At 47.2% G+C, this 16,549-nt stretch overlaps 1 protein-coding gene across 3 annotated transcripts; it reads left to right on the top strand.

The window, feature by feature from the left end:
• Positions 1-233: 233 nt before the first annotated feature.
• Positions 234-12,075, top strand: LOC132378593 (tubulin beta chain). 3 transcript variants are annotated; one of them, XM_059945654.1, is made up of 4 exons: positions 234-253; positions 4,852-4,960; positions 7,378-7,488; positions 10,769-12,075. In XM_059945654.1, exons 3-4 carry the CDS (start codon positions 7,428-7,430, stop codon positions 11,827-11,829), a joined length of 1,122 nt encoding a protein of 373 aa, XP_059801637.1. In that variant the 5' UTR covers positions 234-253; positions 4,852-4,960; positions 7,378-7,427; the 3' UTR covers positions 11,830-12,075. The 3 variants fall into 3 exon arrangements, with proteins under 3 accessions (XP_059801637.1, XP_059801636.1, XP_059801638.1); XM_059945653.1 differs by lacking the exon at positions 234-253 and adding an exon at positions 4,033-4,323; XM_059945655.1 differs by lacking the exons at positions 234-253; positions 4,852-4,960 and adding an exon at positions 5,911-6,016.
• Positions 12,076-16,549: the final 4,474 nt, after the last annotated feature.

The following is a 16,549-nucleotide window of genomic DNA, read 5'->3' as shown; positions in this document are numbered from 1 at the left end:
TGGATGAAAGTGCTGACATAGGAAGAGAAGGTGGGCAGGTTATGCCAATACTCAATTGGAGTTGAGAGGAATGAGAGGCGGTTCAATTGAAACAAAGGGGGATTGATAATGTGGATGCCAGGAAGGAGCAGAATTTTAGAACAAGCGATTTGCCATTTCAGTGGAGATGAGGAAGAATTTCTCAGAGGTTGTAACTCTTTGCATTTCTCCTCAGACGTCCGTGGAAGCAGCGTCATTGAGGTAGCAGTGTAAGGTAATATAATGGGTGACAGATAACCCATATTGTTCATAATAGAAACTGTTCAACATAATTAACAGTGTCATTAAATTATGTTCACTTTAAGAGATGGTGTCTGATGTAATGACATCAGTGTAAGGCAACTTTTTGGTTTGTTTGTAATGGAAGTAAGGGACTGTGGCTTTTGTTAAGCATTAAATTACTCTGGTATATTTTATTCACAAAATCCTACATTGATTACCCCAACATCTCAAATCATTTCAGAGTTATTCATTGACATTTCAACCAATGCAGTCGCTTTGCAGCCTCTGGAGTTTTGGGAGTAGCACACTACCAATTGGTTTACACAAGTGGGAGCCCAGTTCATACTGCGAGAAATCACATGGACAACAACAAATTGTACTAAGTAGTTCCACTGCAGCCAGAGTGATGAGTCTACTAGAAGACCCCCACCCCTTGCACGTGATAAGTATGTCACTCTGAAAACTCACCTATTCCAGACTTTTGGACTGTCTGAGTCTGAGTGTGTCAAATAGTTGCTCTCCTTTCCCAGCCTGGGTGACACTAAGCCTTCCAAACTAATGGACCACTTGCTATCTCTCCACGACAGGCACTATCCTTGTTTTATTTTAAAGAACATGTTATGTAACAAATGACTGATCAAGTTTGCACAGCTTTTGCTTATAGACCCATGAGGGACTATGGGGAGGTAAAATGGCCAGGCAGAGATGCATCGTTCCTCCTCCTTGCCCTGTCAGCAGAGTCTCCAGCAGACTCATGCACATGGCTCCAAGCCTGACGATGCCAGGTCTTTGCTTTTACCATGCGTGAATGCCAAGAAGTGCTGACCACCACACAACTTCATCAGTGCCACACATTGGGGATCTGTAAACACCGTGGGTTCTAGCCACTAGGGTCAAAGTTTGTTCATTATGGACACCCTTTCAAGGCGATGCTTTCCGTGTGACATGAGCGCTCAAGTGAGTGTGCTGCCAGCACGGCAGAGACCAACGGACCCTCGCGGGCAGCAGCCAACGACAGCAGGATCCAGACACGAAGCATGACACTCTCCTTCTGTGGACAACACTGCACATGGGACTTCGTCTTGGCTAAGGTTGCTTGATTTCTGCTTGGTGCAGATTTCCTGTGCGCCAAAAGACTGTCAGAAGATTTTACGATCTGCCAGCTTGTGGACACCAGTGACTTTCGGTCAATACTGTGTACCCCCAGTAAGATCCTCATGACGACTCTGCCTAGCACATGCACCACTACATGTGAATTCACTCACCTGCTGGGTGAGTCCTCAAATCTCACCAAGCCCACATGTATCTCTACAGTCACAAAGCATGGGGTCGAGCACCATATTCCCACAACTGGCTCGCCAGTTCATGTAGACTGGACTCGGAAAAGCTGGCTAAGCTTGCTCTTACATAAATACTCAGCATTGTACACAGGTCGTACAGCCCTCGGGTTTCACCCCTCCACGTTTGCTCAGCCTGATGGTGGTTGCCACTCGTGCAGCAATTACCACCACCTTAACGAGGCTACCACCCCCAGTCGTTACCTGGTCCCACATGTTCAAGACTTTTCGGCACGTTTACACAGATAAATTTCTTTGTTAGGTGGCTGCCATCGGGTGCCTGTGCGCTGAGGACATACCCAAAACTGCTGTTGTAACCGCATTGGGCAAATTTGAATTTCTGTATATGCACTTAGGCTGAAAAATGCACCACAGACTTCCCAGCGAATAATGGACTCTATGTTAAAAGACTTGTATATTCTTTTTGTTTACCAATGTACTTGTCAGTATCACATCTAATACCAAACGCTTACCTCTTCTCTGCATGCTTTTCATGTGCTTAAGCCAGCATGGTGGATTACTAACCCTGCTAAATGCCAGTTTTGGTTGTCTTCTCAACCACTGCATTGCCACAGAATATGCGACATTGTTGCCGTCAAAAGTCGACATTATTATGGACTTCCCACTGCCCAACACTACCAAAGAACTGCAAGATCTTTTAGGTGTAATAAATTTTATCACTATTTCATTCTGTGAACTGCTTAAGCTCCTCAGATTCAGTGATCTCAAAAGCAATGCCCCCAATCACATGCTTGAGTCATCAGCGGACATGATCAGGGCATTCGATGGCACCAAACGAGCTTTTTCTAACACAACCTTACCGGCGCACCTGCTCCCCAATGAACCCTTTGAGAGGTGACTGGATAGAGGTCTACAAGATTATGAGAGGCATATATAGGGTGGATAGTCAATACCTGTTTCCCAGGGCACCAATAGCAAACACCAGAGGGCATATGTACAAAATTATTGGAGGGAAGTTTAGGGGAGACATCAGGGGTAAGTTTTTTTACACAGAGGGTTGTGAGAGCCTGGAATGACTTAGTGGAGGCTAAAACACTAGGGGTATTTAAGAGCCTCTTGGACAGGCACATGAATGAAAGAAAAATGGAGGGTTATGGGGTAGTGTGGGTTTAGTACCTTTTTAAAATGGATTATATGGGTCGGCACAACATGGAGGGCTGAAGGGCCTGTACTGTGCTGTAATGTTCTACGGTTCTATGGTTAAATGGGGTTGAGGAAGACAAAAAAAAATTAATCATGATTGAATGGCAGAGCCTAATTCTGCTCCTATGTCTTGTAGTCTTATCATTGGCAGTGCAGACCGAGGAATCAAATAACATGCTTGTTCCACTTTGTTTGCTCTGGGTTGGGACGGAGCGTCTCCTTCAACCCCTCTCCCCTTTCCGGGCGCCGGGACGCGCTTATCTCCCACCAACCACAGTCTCGTTCCCCGCGCTCTTTCCTCCAACATTTTGTTACTTTGCTTTTCTTCCTTCCTGCTCCTGAACGAGGTTTGCCCACGCCTCCCGTCGCGCTGGGGTGGGGAGGAGTTTGTGAGCTTAGCCGGTTATTTTGTCGTTAATTAATAAATATCAAGACTGCCGACACTTACTGAGGTGTGAATTCTGCGGGGTGGGGCGGGGTTCCCACCATGAAAGTGGTAGTGGGAGCAGCCGAGAAGCTACGAGAACACGACCAGACTGTTGTCTCCGATATTCTGGGAACAGTGGAAAGGATATTTGGGGGAAATCTAGTCCTGGCGTTTAAAATCGCATCTGGTTCTAATTGAAATAGGAGCAGAGGGAAATTCTTCGGGGGCAACGAACTGGCAGCCAGGGTGAATGGCAAAGAGCAGCGGACTGGAAGGATTGCTCCGAGCGTTAAGTTGTCCGCTCCGGAATCAGATCCAATTCATTTCCTTACATTAAGAAACGAGAGATCTGAAGGGCACAGGAGTACAGGAGTAGGGCTCGTTGGGAGCTCCACACATGAGCAATACAGGCAACATCTATGTTGGCAAACGGACAGTGACATTTCGGGAGGGCTCCCTTCATTTAGACATTTTTGGAGAACTCGATGGACTGACATATATTCATAGAGTTACACAGCATGTTGGAACAATTTGTCTACGCTGGCCTAGATGCTTATCTAAACTAGTCCCGTTAGCCTGTGTTTGACCCATCTCCACTTTCTTCAACCACATCTTTTGGCAGCTCGTTCACCACCCTCAGCGTGAAGTCGTCCTTTTCAAATCTTTCCCCTCTCACCGCCCTCTATTTTTAGTTCTCTTCCAGAGGGAAAGACGGCCTTCAACCTATCTGTGCCCTTATGGTTTGATAAACTTCACTTGAGTCTCCTACGCATCAAGGAATAAAAATCCAGTCTGCTCGACTCAGACCCCGAGCCCTGGTAACATCCTCGTAAAATTCTCCTTTGCTGGAATATTCCACCACCCCACCAACTCCTGCATTGAAGCCCAAAGCATCTTGAGTACGCGAGCAGCCAGACGGACGTTACCGCTCTGTGGTTGGCTGGGCCATGTCATATGTGACTTAGGCCCCGCCCTCCAGCCGTTGCTCCTCCAATGCCGGTGTCCCCAGTCTGCGGGTTTCTTGTCGGGCTGCGGAGAGGTAGCGCTGCTTAGTGTGAGCAAGCGGTGAATCTGAAGATGCGGGAGATTGTGCACATACAGACCGGCCAGTGCGGAAACCAGATCGGTGCCAAGGTACGACCCTCGGGCGGGTTCGCCCAGTATTTCGCTACGACATCCCTCAACTATTCCATTTTTAAAAATCTATTGTAGCTGAAAAATGCTTCAAAGACAATGAATTCATGCTGAGATTGCAAAAATCGTGCCTTTGTTAAAATCTTTCGCGTAATACGCCATTTAAAATGTTATTTGTAATAAGTATTGTCTCCGATTCGCCTCTGCAATGGTCTTTATTTCTGCATGGACACTATGGAAATGAGATATAAAGGATTTCACTGTGAATGTTACAATGGACCATTCATAGGCAGTGTAAGGTTGGTTAAAATTGCACTGACATCTTGGATGCTGAAGTAATATTTGACTCTATTCAATGCTCCATGATTTTTTTTTTCTTGCCGGTAATATCGCATTTTCAAACATGAGTGCTTGAGTGGAAGTCTTTGTTAGCTGGTAACGGTGGGGAGTTTGTCCTGCGGCTTCTCCGGGGTGGGGGAGGGAGGATGAGGATCTGTACAATTACAGTGCGCTTTTCTGTCTCGCCAGTTCTGGGAGGTGATCAGTGATGAACACGGCATCGATCCCACCGGCTCCTACCAGGGAGATGGCGACCTACAACTGGAGAGAATCAATGTCTACTATAATGAGGCGGCAGGTACCAGATTCTGCTCCTCTTCCCTCCCCCTCTCCCTCTCCCCAACCATTTTTTTTCTTCCGGGAGATTGTCACAGTTTTGCTTCATTCTTCCTGACAAACCTTCAATTCCCGGCACCGTCCAGTATTAATTTCGTAAAGGTCCTGTGGGAATTGGAAGCAGCCGCCCTTTTCTGGGTGTTGTCCCTCCCTCCAAGGAGCTTTGGGACACATCACTGCACGGTTTGAAGCTCCTGTGATGTAACATCCCAAGGACTGCATTTGCAAAGCCTATCGATAGATTGCACTACAAAACCGCCCATTTTTCACAAAAGCCCTTAAAGGGAGGGCGTCAAAGGAGATCACTAATTGTTCTCTGAGGCCAAGAAGGAGGGAAATTATCAGATTACTACCCATATGTTAGCACGATTTGATGAGGTGACAAGGAAGCTCCAATCCGGCCAATCTGTTCCATCACAGCATTGTTTTGTGGAGTGGGTGTCTGTCCCCATATGGACTGAGATTTCCCTTTCTGTGCCCTCTTCAGTGTTGACCATCCATCAAATTAATAACCCAGAGTAAAGCAATTTAGGGACTAGGAAACAACTGAAATGAGACAAAATCAAAAACCCTAGCTGCCAATTTCTTTGTCCCTTGGTGATGTATGTTTCACCTCCTCATCTTTGCTAGTTCCCCTGATTACCAGTGTCACCATCTATGACAAGGATTTTGGTTTGGTTAATGTGTATTGCAGTGCCTCATGGTGTAGAATATTTAGCAATGTCAATCTGAACAAAACTAATATAACTTCACTGTATCATGCAGTGGAGGTCTATTTCTCATCTGTTTTTAGTTTTTTTTAATCCTTAACACTCTTCTCCCTTGTCGAAACAATGGTGACATCAGATGCTGCCCAACCACCCAGTTACAGAGTTAACCTGGTGGTGAGTATTGGCAGGCTGTCTGACCTCCAGGATTCTGCCGAAAATTGTAGCATCCCTGCTACTGTCAACTTGCAGGCCTGTTTGATACTGTACTCCCTGGACGAACAAATTGAGCCCTTGGGGGACGTTGTTGTGTAAGTATGATGTATCTGTCCGAACCATGTGATTAATACTGTCTTGATAACAGGTTCTCAACTGGTGTGACATTTGGGTCAATTAGAACATGGACTCAGACAGCACTGGACCAGGTCTTTCTGTCCACAGTGTCTGTGCTGAAATTGCAAATTGATTAATTCTCTCCTAATATCAAACACTACTACATTCCTGCAAATTTATCTTAGGAGCAAATGGGTCAGGCTGAAGTAGTATGGAAATTTCTCTACAAGGCACAGTGATGTAAAATCTCAAACTCAAGGAAGTCTGCATTTTGCATGTGATATAAAACCTGCTGCTTCCACATCCAGTAAACCTATAAAACTCACCTTGGGCTTTACTCATGGTATTTGAGAATATTAAAATCTTTCTCCAATCCTGTTGGAAGGATTTAAATTTTGAAGGAATCTTAATTTGACTGTAATGGTGATTCATAAGTTGTTAGTAACGGGAATTAGTGCAGAATCTTCAGCAGTAATCTGATAAGGAGATGGCGGTGTATGTGACTGTGTAACATAATAACGCGGTATGACCAAGTAAGAATACCAATGGTGAGACATGCTGGGGTTTATTTGAGTTGTTCTGTAAAAATTGGTTTCAGTTCGGAAGGATGTGGTCTCCGCACATCAACGGGCATGGGCAGAGAACAGGAGTCACAATCGTATCACCTGCTGGAAAAGGATAAAGATTTGCTCCTGCCATTTGTCTATGTTATTCTTTCTGGAATAATGGAAAATAACAGATGTGAATTTATATTCTGATGCCAGAGGAGATGGGCTGTCCATTAAACTCTGTCTTATGAGCCCGGTCTGTTATACAGCCCCTATCTATGAATTTGTTTCTTAACACCCTTATCTTCATCCTCATAATAGTTAATTACCTCCTTTGGTGTTGGCATCTGCTGGAGGTGAGGACTTTAATTGCAGGTGTTTTTGTTTTTAATTGCTCCATCCCATACTGACAGCCAGGGCTTTGTAGTGGCTTTTCAGTGACTGTAATTTCTGAGCGGAGTATGTCAACTTGGACAGCTTCCAAGCCGCCGTTGTTTTCCTTGCAGAGGAAGCCTTTCTGCTACCCAGCCCATCGCACTTGAGAAGATATTCCCCAGTTACTGGGGTTTCAGAATGGACAAGCAGTGCCACACCAACATTCTGCTCTGCAAATCAAGACATAACCTTCTTATGCTTTAATAAATCTCAGGAATTTATTTTTGTCCTATTACACACAAAATAATTTGTCTTCCATCTAAAATTCTGATCCAGCACAATGCTAGCTTTTGTTACACAAGATGCTGACTGTATAACTTGGACTCTATAATGCTCTCACTCTGTTCCTCCCACAGTTAGCAAGTACGTACCCCGAGCCATTCTGGTGGACTTGGAGCCTGGCACAATGGATTCTGTCAGATCTGGGCCTTTTGGGCAGATTTTCAGACCTGATAATTTTGTATTCGGTATGAATCCTTTTATGCTGGAAATAGAATTGTTATTTCATTATCATTGTCTTTGTTAGCGATTGTTATGGACGAGGGCTGATGCTGAACAGCCAAATTTGAGCTTCTGTCCTTGCTTGAAACTAAAGGGTCTCTCCCCTCCAGGTATCTCATTCTGGAATGGGATATTTTGTCTGCTTAGTCTGCTCATGGGCTGGAAGTGTCCAATGCCAATGGCTTGGGGGATATTCAGGGAAGTGAGGTAGACTCCCTTTAGTAAATTCAATTGATAGTGCTGCCCATGGCCATAGAAACATCATGTCCCTACCTCAGAAATTACTAGGCTTACCTATAGCCCTCTCTAAGCTCCATGTACCTATCTAAAAGCCTCTTAAAAGACCCCATCGTATCCACCTCCACCAATGTTGCTGGCAGCCCATTCCACACATTCACCAGCCTCTGAGTAAAAAAATTTAGTCCTGACATCTCTGTACCTACTCTCCAGCACCTTAAACCTGTATCTTCTTGTGGCAACCATTTCAACCCTGGGAAAAAGCCTCTGACTATCCACAGGATTGATGCCTCTCATCATCCTATACACCTCTATCAGGTCACCTCTCATCCTCCGTTGCTGCAAGGAGAAAAGGCCGAGTTCACTCTACCTATTCTCATAAGGCATGCTCCCCAATCCAGGCAACATGCTTGTAAATCTCCTTTGCACCCTTTCTATGGCTTCCACATCCTTCCTGTAGTGAGGTAACCAGAACTGAGCACAGTACTCCAAGTGGGATCTGACCAGGGTCCTATATAGCTGTAATGTTACCTCTTAGCTCCTAAATTCAATTCCATGATTAATGAAGGCCACAGAGTCAACCTGCGCAGCTGCTTTGAGCGTCCTATGGACTCGGACACCAAGATCCCTCTGATCCTCCACATTGCCAAGAGTCTTACCATTAATACTATATTCTGCCATCATATTTGACCTACCAAAATGAACCACTTCACACTTATCTGGGTTGAACTCCATCTGCCACTTCTTAGCCTAGTTTTGCATCCTATCAATGTCCCGCTGTAACCTCTGACAGCCAGACCTCCAACCTTTGTGTCATCAGCAAACTTACTAACCAATCCCTCTACTTCCTCATCCAGATCATTTACAAAAATCATGAAGAGTAAGGGTCCCAGAACAGATCCTGAGGCACCCCACTGGTGACCGACCTCCATGCAGAATATGACCTGTATACAACCACTGTTTGTCTTCTGTGGGTAAGCCAGTTCTGGATCCACAAAGCAATGTCCTCTTGGATCCCATGCCTCCTTACTTTCTCAATAAGCCTTGCATGAGGTACCTTATCAAATGCCTTGCTGAAATCCATATACACTACATCTATGGAGGACTTTTTACATTGGGGGTGATTCACAGGCCTGTGAATATGATGGTGCAACAAAGCCTAATGAAGGCCAGCCTCATTGTCTCCGGGCAGCAGGAAGTGGGATCAGGACATGGGCCTTTGCTGTGATGGTGTAAACAAAAATAAAGGTGTCTACCACTACCATGTATGAAAATGAAATAGAAGAAAGGGCCCCCAGCTCACCCAGATGCCAGTTATGGCTGGGCCCCCAGCTCACCCAGATACCAGTTATGGCTGGGCCCCCAGCTCACCCAGATGCCAGCTATGGCTGGACCCCCAGCTCACCCAGATGCCAGCTATGGCTGGGCCCCCAGCTCACCCAGATGCCAGCTATGGCTGGGCCCCCAGCTCACCCAGATGCCAGTTATGGCTGGGCCCCCAGCTCACCCAGATGCCAGCTATGGCTGGGCTCCCAGCTCACCCAGATGCCAGTTATGGCTGGGCCCCCAGCTCACCCAGATGTCAGTTATGGCTGGGCCCCCAGCTCACCCAGACGCCAGTTATGGCTGGGCCCCCAGCACACCCAGATGCCAGTTATGGCTGGGCCCCCAGCTCACCCAGATCCCAGCTATGGCTGGACCCCCAGCTCACCCAGATGCCAGTTATGGCTGGGCCCCCAGCTTACCCAGATGCCAGTTATGGCTGGGCCCACTGCTCACCCAGATGCCAGCTATGGCTGGGCCCCCAGCTCACCCAGATGCCAGCTATGGCTGGGCCCCCAGCTCACCCAGATGCCAGTTATGGCTGGGCCCCCAGCTCACCCAGATGCCAGTTATGGCTGGGCCCCCAGCTCACCCAGATGCCAGCTATGGCTGGGCCCCCAGCTCACCCAGATGCCAGTTATGGCTGGGCCCCCAGCTCACCCAGATGCCAGTTATGGCTGGGCCCCCAGCTCACCCAGATGCCAGTTATGGCTGGGCCCCCAGCTCACCCAGATGCCAGCTATGGCTGGGCCCCCAGCTCACCCAGATGCCAGTTATGGCTGGGCCCCCAGCTCACCCAGATGCCAGTTATGGCTGGGCCCCCAGCTCACCCAGATGCCAGTTATGGCTGGGCCCCCAGCTCACCCAGATGCCAGTTATGGCTGGGCCCCCAGCTCACCCAGATGCCAGCCTGCTGTATCAGAGTGTTGAAGCTGGAAGGGAGAGTGCGAGGTTCTTCTTGGTGTCTCTGGACCTCCTTGGAGGGCAGACTGGCTAATCCATTTCCATGGTAACACCAGCCCAGTGCATATCCACAATATAGCCTTGCCCTCTACTCTAGGCTGACACCTTCCCTGTAACCCCTCTATTCAGGAGGGTCCAAATGAAGAAAGAAAGCTATTCACTCTCAGTTTAAAACCCCCAATAATCTTTCCAAGGTGCGTTTTTATTAATTTTTTCTTGCCTCTATGCCCATAACTTGGGAGTGTTCTGCTTGGCAGCCAGTGATTCCAACAACCTCCCGAAGAGCTGACAAGTGAACGTCAGTGTGGGGTGGGGGGTGCTTCCCAGACTGAGGGAGACCTGCTGTCCCCCAGCTTGCCAATATCTGAAGCAGCTGGTGCACCCAGGTGTGCCCTGGGCTCTCCCAGACGCACAGTGGAGCGTAAGGCTTCAGGAAGGACAGCCACTATCGGCTTTGACTCCACAGTGCCAGTGTCCAGTGACCCGGTGTGCCTGCAAGGAAAAGCGCGGGTAATAGACTGTACAGGTTTGGAAATATTCCTATGCAACAAGATGGCTTGAATAGGATTCCAATTCCTTGATATATCTACCTTGGCGTTTAGTACAGTTCTTCTGTAATAGAATGCTTATTCAAAATGCTGGCATGGGCATGATGTCCAGATTGGTCTGGGGAGCAGCAAAAGTATTTTAAAATTAATTCTGTCGTTGAACAAAATCCTGTAGGCCAGAGTGGTGCAGGCAACAACTGGGCCAAAGGGCATTACACAGAAGGAGCTGAGCTGGTGGACTCGGTGCTGGACGTGGTCAGGAAAGAAGCGGAGAGCTGCGACTGTCTCCAGGGCTTCCAGCTCACCCATTCGCTGGGCGGGGGTACCGGTTCTGGCATGGGCACACTGCTAATCAGCAAGATCCGGGAGGAGTACCCCGACCGCATCATGAACACCTTTAGCGTCATGCCTTCCCCGAAGGTATCGGACACAGTGGTGGAGCCCTATAATGCCACTCTCTCTGTCCACCAGCTCGTGGAAAACACAGATGAAACCTACTCCATCGACAATGAGGCCTTGTACGACATCTGTTTCCGCACACTGAAGCTCACCACTCCCACCTACGGGGACCTCAATCACTTGGTGTCGGCCACTATGAGTGGGGTGACCACCTGTCTGCGCTTCCCAGGGCAGCTGAACACCGACCTGCGCAAGCTGGCCGTCAACATGGTGCCCTTCCCCCGCCTCCACTTCTTCATGCCGGGCTTCGCACCGCTCACCAGCCGCGGAAGCCAGCAGTACCGAGCTCTCAGCGTGCCCGAGTTGACCCAACAGATGTTCGACGCCAAGAACATGATGGCGGCCTGCGACCCCCGCCACGGCCGCTACCTGACCGTGGCCGCTATCTTCCGGGGCAGGATGTCCATGAAGGAGGTCGATGAGCAGATGCTCAACATCCAGAATAAGAACAGCAGCTACTTCGTGGAGTGGATCCCCAACAACGTGAAAACAGCCGTGTGCGACATCCCGCCACGCGGCTTGAAGATGTCCGCCACCTTCATCGGGAACTCCACCGCCATCCAGGAGCTCTTCAAGCGCATCTCCGAGCAGTTCACGGCCATGTTCCGTCGTAAAGCTTTCCTGCACTGGTACACGGGCGAGGGCATGGATGAGATGGAGTTCACTGAGGCTGAGAGCAACATGAACGATCTGGTGTCGGAGTACCAGCAGTACCAGGACGCCACGGCTGATGAGCAAGGAGAGTTCGAGGAGGAAGAAGGGGACGAGGATGCTTGAAGGTTTGGTGCCATCCCTCCCCTTACTGTGGAAGTGTTGTTTTGTTCACCTTTCAATCTCTTGACACAGTGTGGATTTAGTTGTAAATCTTGTGGATGTCTAACATTAGAAATCTTGTAGGAGCGATTGTGTGGAAACTGTGTTGACAATTGTGACACATTCTAGGGCAGAAAATGTTTTCCATTGGGATAATCACTGATACGATTTTAAAATCTGTCAAATAAAGTTGTTCCTTTTCTAAATGAATGGAATTCCAAAGTGAGACCTGTTTTACAATATTTGTCATTTTTATTATGCGGTGCAAGGTTGTAATACAAGTTCTGGGACGTGTTCACCATCCATGGTAAGTGGTTTCACATACTGGGCCCAGAATCATTAACATCCACCTCCAGCTTTCCTCTTTACCTGTCCCTCCTCATCCTATTGAAAACAATCAGCACTTCCAGCAAGAAGAACATTCTCTTTTACCACACGATATTTTCCTCAAACATCTATCCAGCTTCCATTCAGACTGGCCACCCAGTTCTCTGCTGAGTGCTACCGTGTGGTTGATCAATACACATTGCAGATCCAGCCCCTCCATAAACAATACAAGTTCAAAGTGGATTTTATTGTCAGATGGACAACTACATGTATGAATAGGTGCAATGAAAGCTTATTACGTAGCATCACAGCATGATGTAGAACATCACATATAAAACCATCACAATTAAAACAAAAAGTCCCATTTTGTGTAAAGTGTTCATAGCGTTTCACTAAGCTAGTGATTAATGTTTAAGAACTGAGTAGTTGAAGGAAAATAATTGTGGTACTTCAAGCTTTTGTACCTCCTGTCTAATGGTAGTGCTGAGAAGAAGGCAGTGGGGGTCTTTGGTGATGGATTTTGCTTTCTTGAGGCAGCACATCCTTTCTGCTACTGGTGGTGGGGAGGGAGATGCCTGTGCTTACGCTCCTGTACATTTTTGAATTGTAATACCAGGCTGTGATGTGGCTAGTCAGGATACTTCCAACAATACAACTGTAGAAGATTGTTTGGTGATTGTTAACTTGCTAAGAAAGTAAAGGCATCAGTGCAGAGGAGAAGGAGGTATTTATTCCCTAGGATGGGGTACTGCAACTTCATTGCAGGACTTCTGTGATGGTTGCAACAGGGTACAGTACTTAAACTGATTGCTGCTAGTCAGTTTTTCTTTCTTCTGCATCTTTGCCAAAGACTGATTATTTAGGTAGTCTTAGGAAGTAGCAGTAAAGTATGGAAATAATCATAAGTGAAAGAGATTCTGCAAAGCAACACACACAAAATGTTGGAGAAACTCAGCAGGTCAGGCAGCATCTATGGAGGGTTGATGTTTTGGGCCGAGACCCTTCATCAGGACTAGAAAGGAAGAGGAAAGAAGCCAGAATAAGGTGGGGAGTATGAACTGGAAGGTGACAGGTGCAAAACCAGGTGAAGGGGTAAGGTGTGTGGGTGGGGGAGGGAGCAAATATATATTGATATTGATCCTGAAATTCTGAGGCACCCTGTCTTTTGCACTGAAAGCAGGGAATTGTCCTCCTGCAATCCACATCCATTTGCTGTACCCCACACTAGTTACAGGAGCATTTGGTTGGATTTCTCTTCATCCACTTAATTGTTTGGGTTAGCTCGAAGGACAGATGTCAGCTACTGAATGTATCACCTATGTTTACCTCATATTCAAAACCACACCCATAAGCCAGTTTAACATTTCATATGAAGCAGGATGGCAGCAATTTGTAAAGATGTGCAGGGTTTAATCTGAGCAGCATTATTTTTGGAGCAATCAACAAAGACATCATGGCAATTACTACAGAGAGCTGTTAACCAAGTGTGTGAGCTGACGTACACACCAGCAGATGGAGTGTGATTGGTATTGGGTGATTTGAATCTGCAGCCTTCTTGAGTGGCTATCACTGGCTGGGCTGTATCAAATGGCTGCAGAGCTATTTGTAATAAAGAATGGTGCTCCTGTTGGATCTACAGAAGATGGATTCAAACTATGCCACAGCATTCTGTTTTGGTAAATTCCTGACACTTGAGCTGCTGTGAGAGGATCAGACATGGGACCTTTGCTCGCTTTTTAACAGACTGAGCCGGTGTCGGTTGGCCTACTTGCTGTGTGTATGTGAAAGGTAGTGCAGGCGTGAGTGCAGACCGCCGAACACCACCTGCTTCAGGCCTGGCCATTCAGGCACAGATGATACTACAACCATGTGATGAATAAAAAGCAACATTACATCATGAGGGTGCAATTTCTATAAAAACAACTGAACTAAGGATCAGTCACCATAACTGCTGCAGGGTGTGTTTACTGGTGTCTTCGGGAAGCTAGATATCTCGGCTCCAAAGAAGCCACTCGGCAATACTCACCTCTGTTACTATAGATCCTTTAACATTACCAGTTTCCCATGGTGAGCCCAGAAAAGGTGGGTTCAGGGCACTCAGCACAAAAGCTAACACTAGGGTGCTGGGGGAAGAAGTAATTTTAAGGCTGAAATATTGACTCAAAGCCTCATAGGTGTGGATTAAAAGGTCCCATGGCACCATTTCAGATTAGCAGAATATTAACCATTCAGTCCACATAACCTAAACCAGTCAACTGAATGTTATCACATTGTGTGTTGTAGGAGATTACTCTATGCAAATTAGTAGCTACATTCCCTACAGTGAAGAGTGACTCTCCCCTACAGGTGCAGCAGAAATATAGATCTTTTGCAAGTGCCACAAGTTGCTGTCCAGGGACCGCTGAGAGCCACTGTCTCCATTTTGCTCTCACCATATTGCTATCACATCCCTTGGTCCTGGTTCTACAACCACTACACTAAGGGCTATTTACAGTGGTAACTAACCTACAAACCCATGTCTTTGGGATATGGGAGCAAACCAGAGCAGCTCTGGGAACCCCATAGAGTCATAGGGAGAACATGCAAACTCCACACAGACAGCACCGGAGGACTGGATTGATTCACGGTCCAGTTCTATAGATCTCTGAAGCAGCAGCAACATCATAATAAACTCTGACACAGAGCCACACCAGGAATTAGTAAAGTAAGAGGTGTGATTAGTGAGTTTTCTTATGACAAACATTGGAGATGGTGCTAATTGTGAGGGGACTTGTCTTTGGCTATTCGAGTATATTGGGAGGTGCAGTTATCTGATGCTGGTCAAGTTGAGGGAATGTCAACAACAAGCCTTTCAGTAATAGTGACCATAACTGTATGTTTCAAAGCTGTTATGGAAAAATATACAGATAGATTGGCTAAGGCAAATTTCATTAAACTAAGACAGAACCTCACATAGGTTAGCTGGAAGCATCTACCTGCAGGTAAGTCTACACCTGCATTGTGGGAAGCATTCAAAGGGGAAATAGCTGGAAATCAGTCCCAATGTGTTCCTGTAGGGTCAAAAGCCAAGGATCAGGAGGACAGGGAACTCTGAATGTTGAGGGGTAGTGAAGGTTGGATAAAGGGAGGAGTGTGGCAGGTGCAAAGAGGAGGGAGGCCTGTCAGGAGGATAGAATGAGACTGCTGGAGGTCTGGATGAGATTTTTTAAATCCCACTATCTGCAAATGATGTACCAGATGACAGTGGGTCAGCAAGTGTGAACCCTTGTTTCAAGAAGGGAGCAGGGAAAGGTGTGGTAATTACAGACCTGTAAATCTATAATGCATACACGAGGAAATCTGCAGATGCTGGAAATTCAAGCAACACACACAAAATGCTGGTGGAACACAGCAGGCCAGGCAGCATCTATAGGAAGAAAAAGATAGAAAGAGATTTGAAAGGGGGGAAGGGGAAATGCGAAATGTTAGGAGAAGACTGGAAGGGGTGGGGTGAAGCTAAGAGCTGGAAAGGTGATTGGCAAAAGGGATACAGAGCTGGAGAAGGGAAAGCATCATGGGACAGGAGGCCCAGGGAGAAAGAAAGAGGGAGGGGAGCACCGGAGGGAGATGGAGAACAGGCAGAGTGATGGGCAGAGAGAGAGAAAAAAATAAACAACTAAATATGTCAGGGATGGGGTAAAAGGGGAGGAGGGGTATTAATAGAAGTTAAAAAAGTCAATGTTCATGTCATCAGGTTGGAGGCTACCCAGCCGGTATATAAGGTGATGTTCCTCCAACCTGAGTGTGACTTCATCTTGACAGTAGAGGAGGCCATGGATAGACATATCAGAATGGGAATGGGACATGGAATTAAAATGTGTGGCCACTGGGAGATCCTGCTTTCTCTGGCGGACAGAGCGTAGGTGTTCAGTGAAACGGTCTCCCAGTCTGCGTCTGGTCTCACCAATATATAAAAGGCCACACCGGGAGCACCGGATGTAGTATACCACACCAGCGGACTCACAGATGAAGTATCACCTCACCTGGAAGGACTGACTGGGGCCCTGAATGGTGGTGAGGGAGGAAGTGTAAGGGCAGGTGTAGCACTTGTTCTGCTTACAAGGATAAGTGCTGGGAGGGAGATTGGTGGGAAGGGATGGGGGGGATGAGTGGACAAGGGAGTCACATAGGCCGCGATCCCTGTGGAAAGCAGAAAGGGGGGGAGGGAAAGATGTGCTTGGTAGTGGGATCCCGTTGGAGGTGGCGGAAGTTACGGAGAATTCCATTGGAGGTGGCAACCTATATTGCATGGTAGGAATTCACTGGATAGTGGTTGCTAGTAGAGGGTTGTATTACTGATTGGATCCCTGATCCACGG

The sequence above is a fragment of the Hypanus sabinus genome, chromosome 20 (assembly GCF_030144855.1).
Source record: "Hypanus sabinus isolate sHypSab1 chromosome 20, sHypSab1.hap1, whole genome shotgun sequence".
Classification (NCBI taxonomy): Eukaryota; Metazoa; Chordata; class Chondrichthyes; order Myliobatiformes; family Dasyatidae; genus Hypanus; species Hypanus sabinus.
This window is presented reverse-complemented; position numbering and strand designations above follow the sequence as displayed.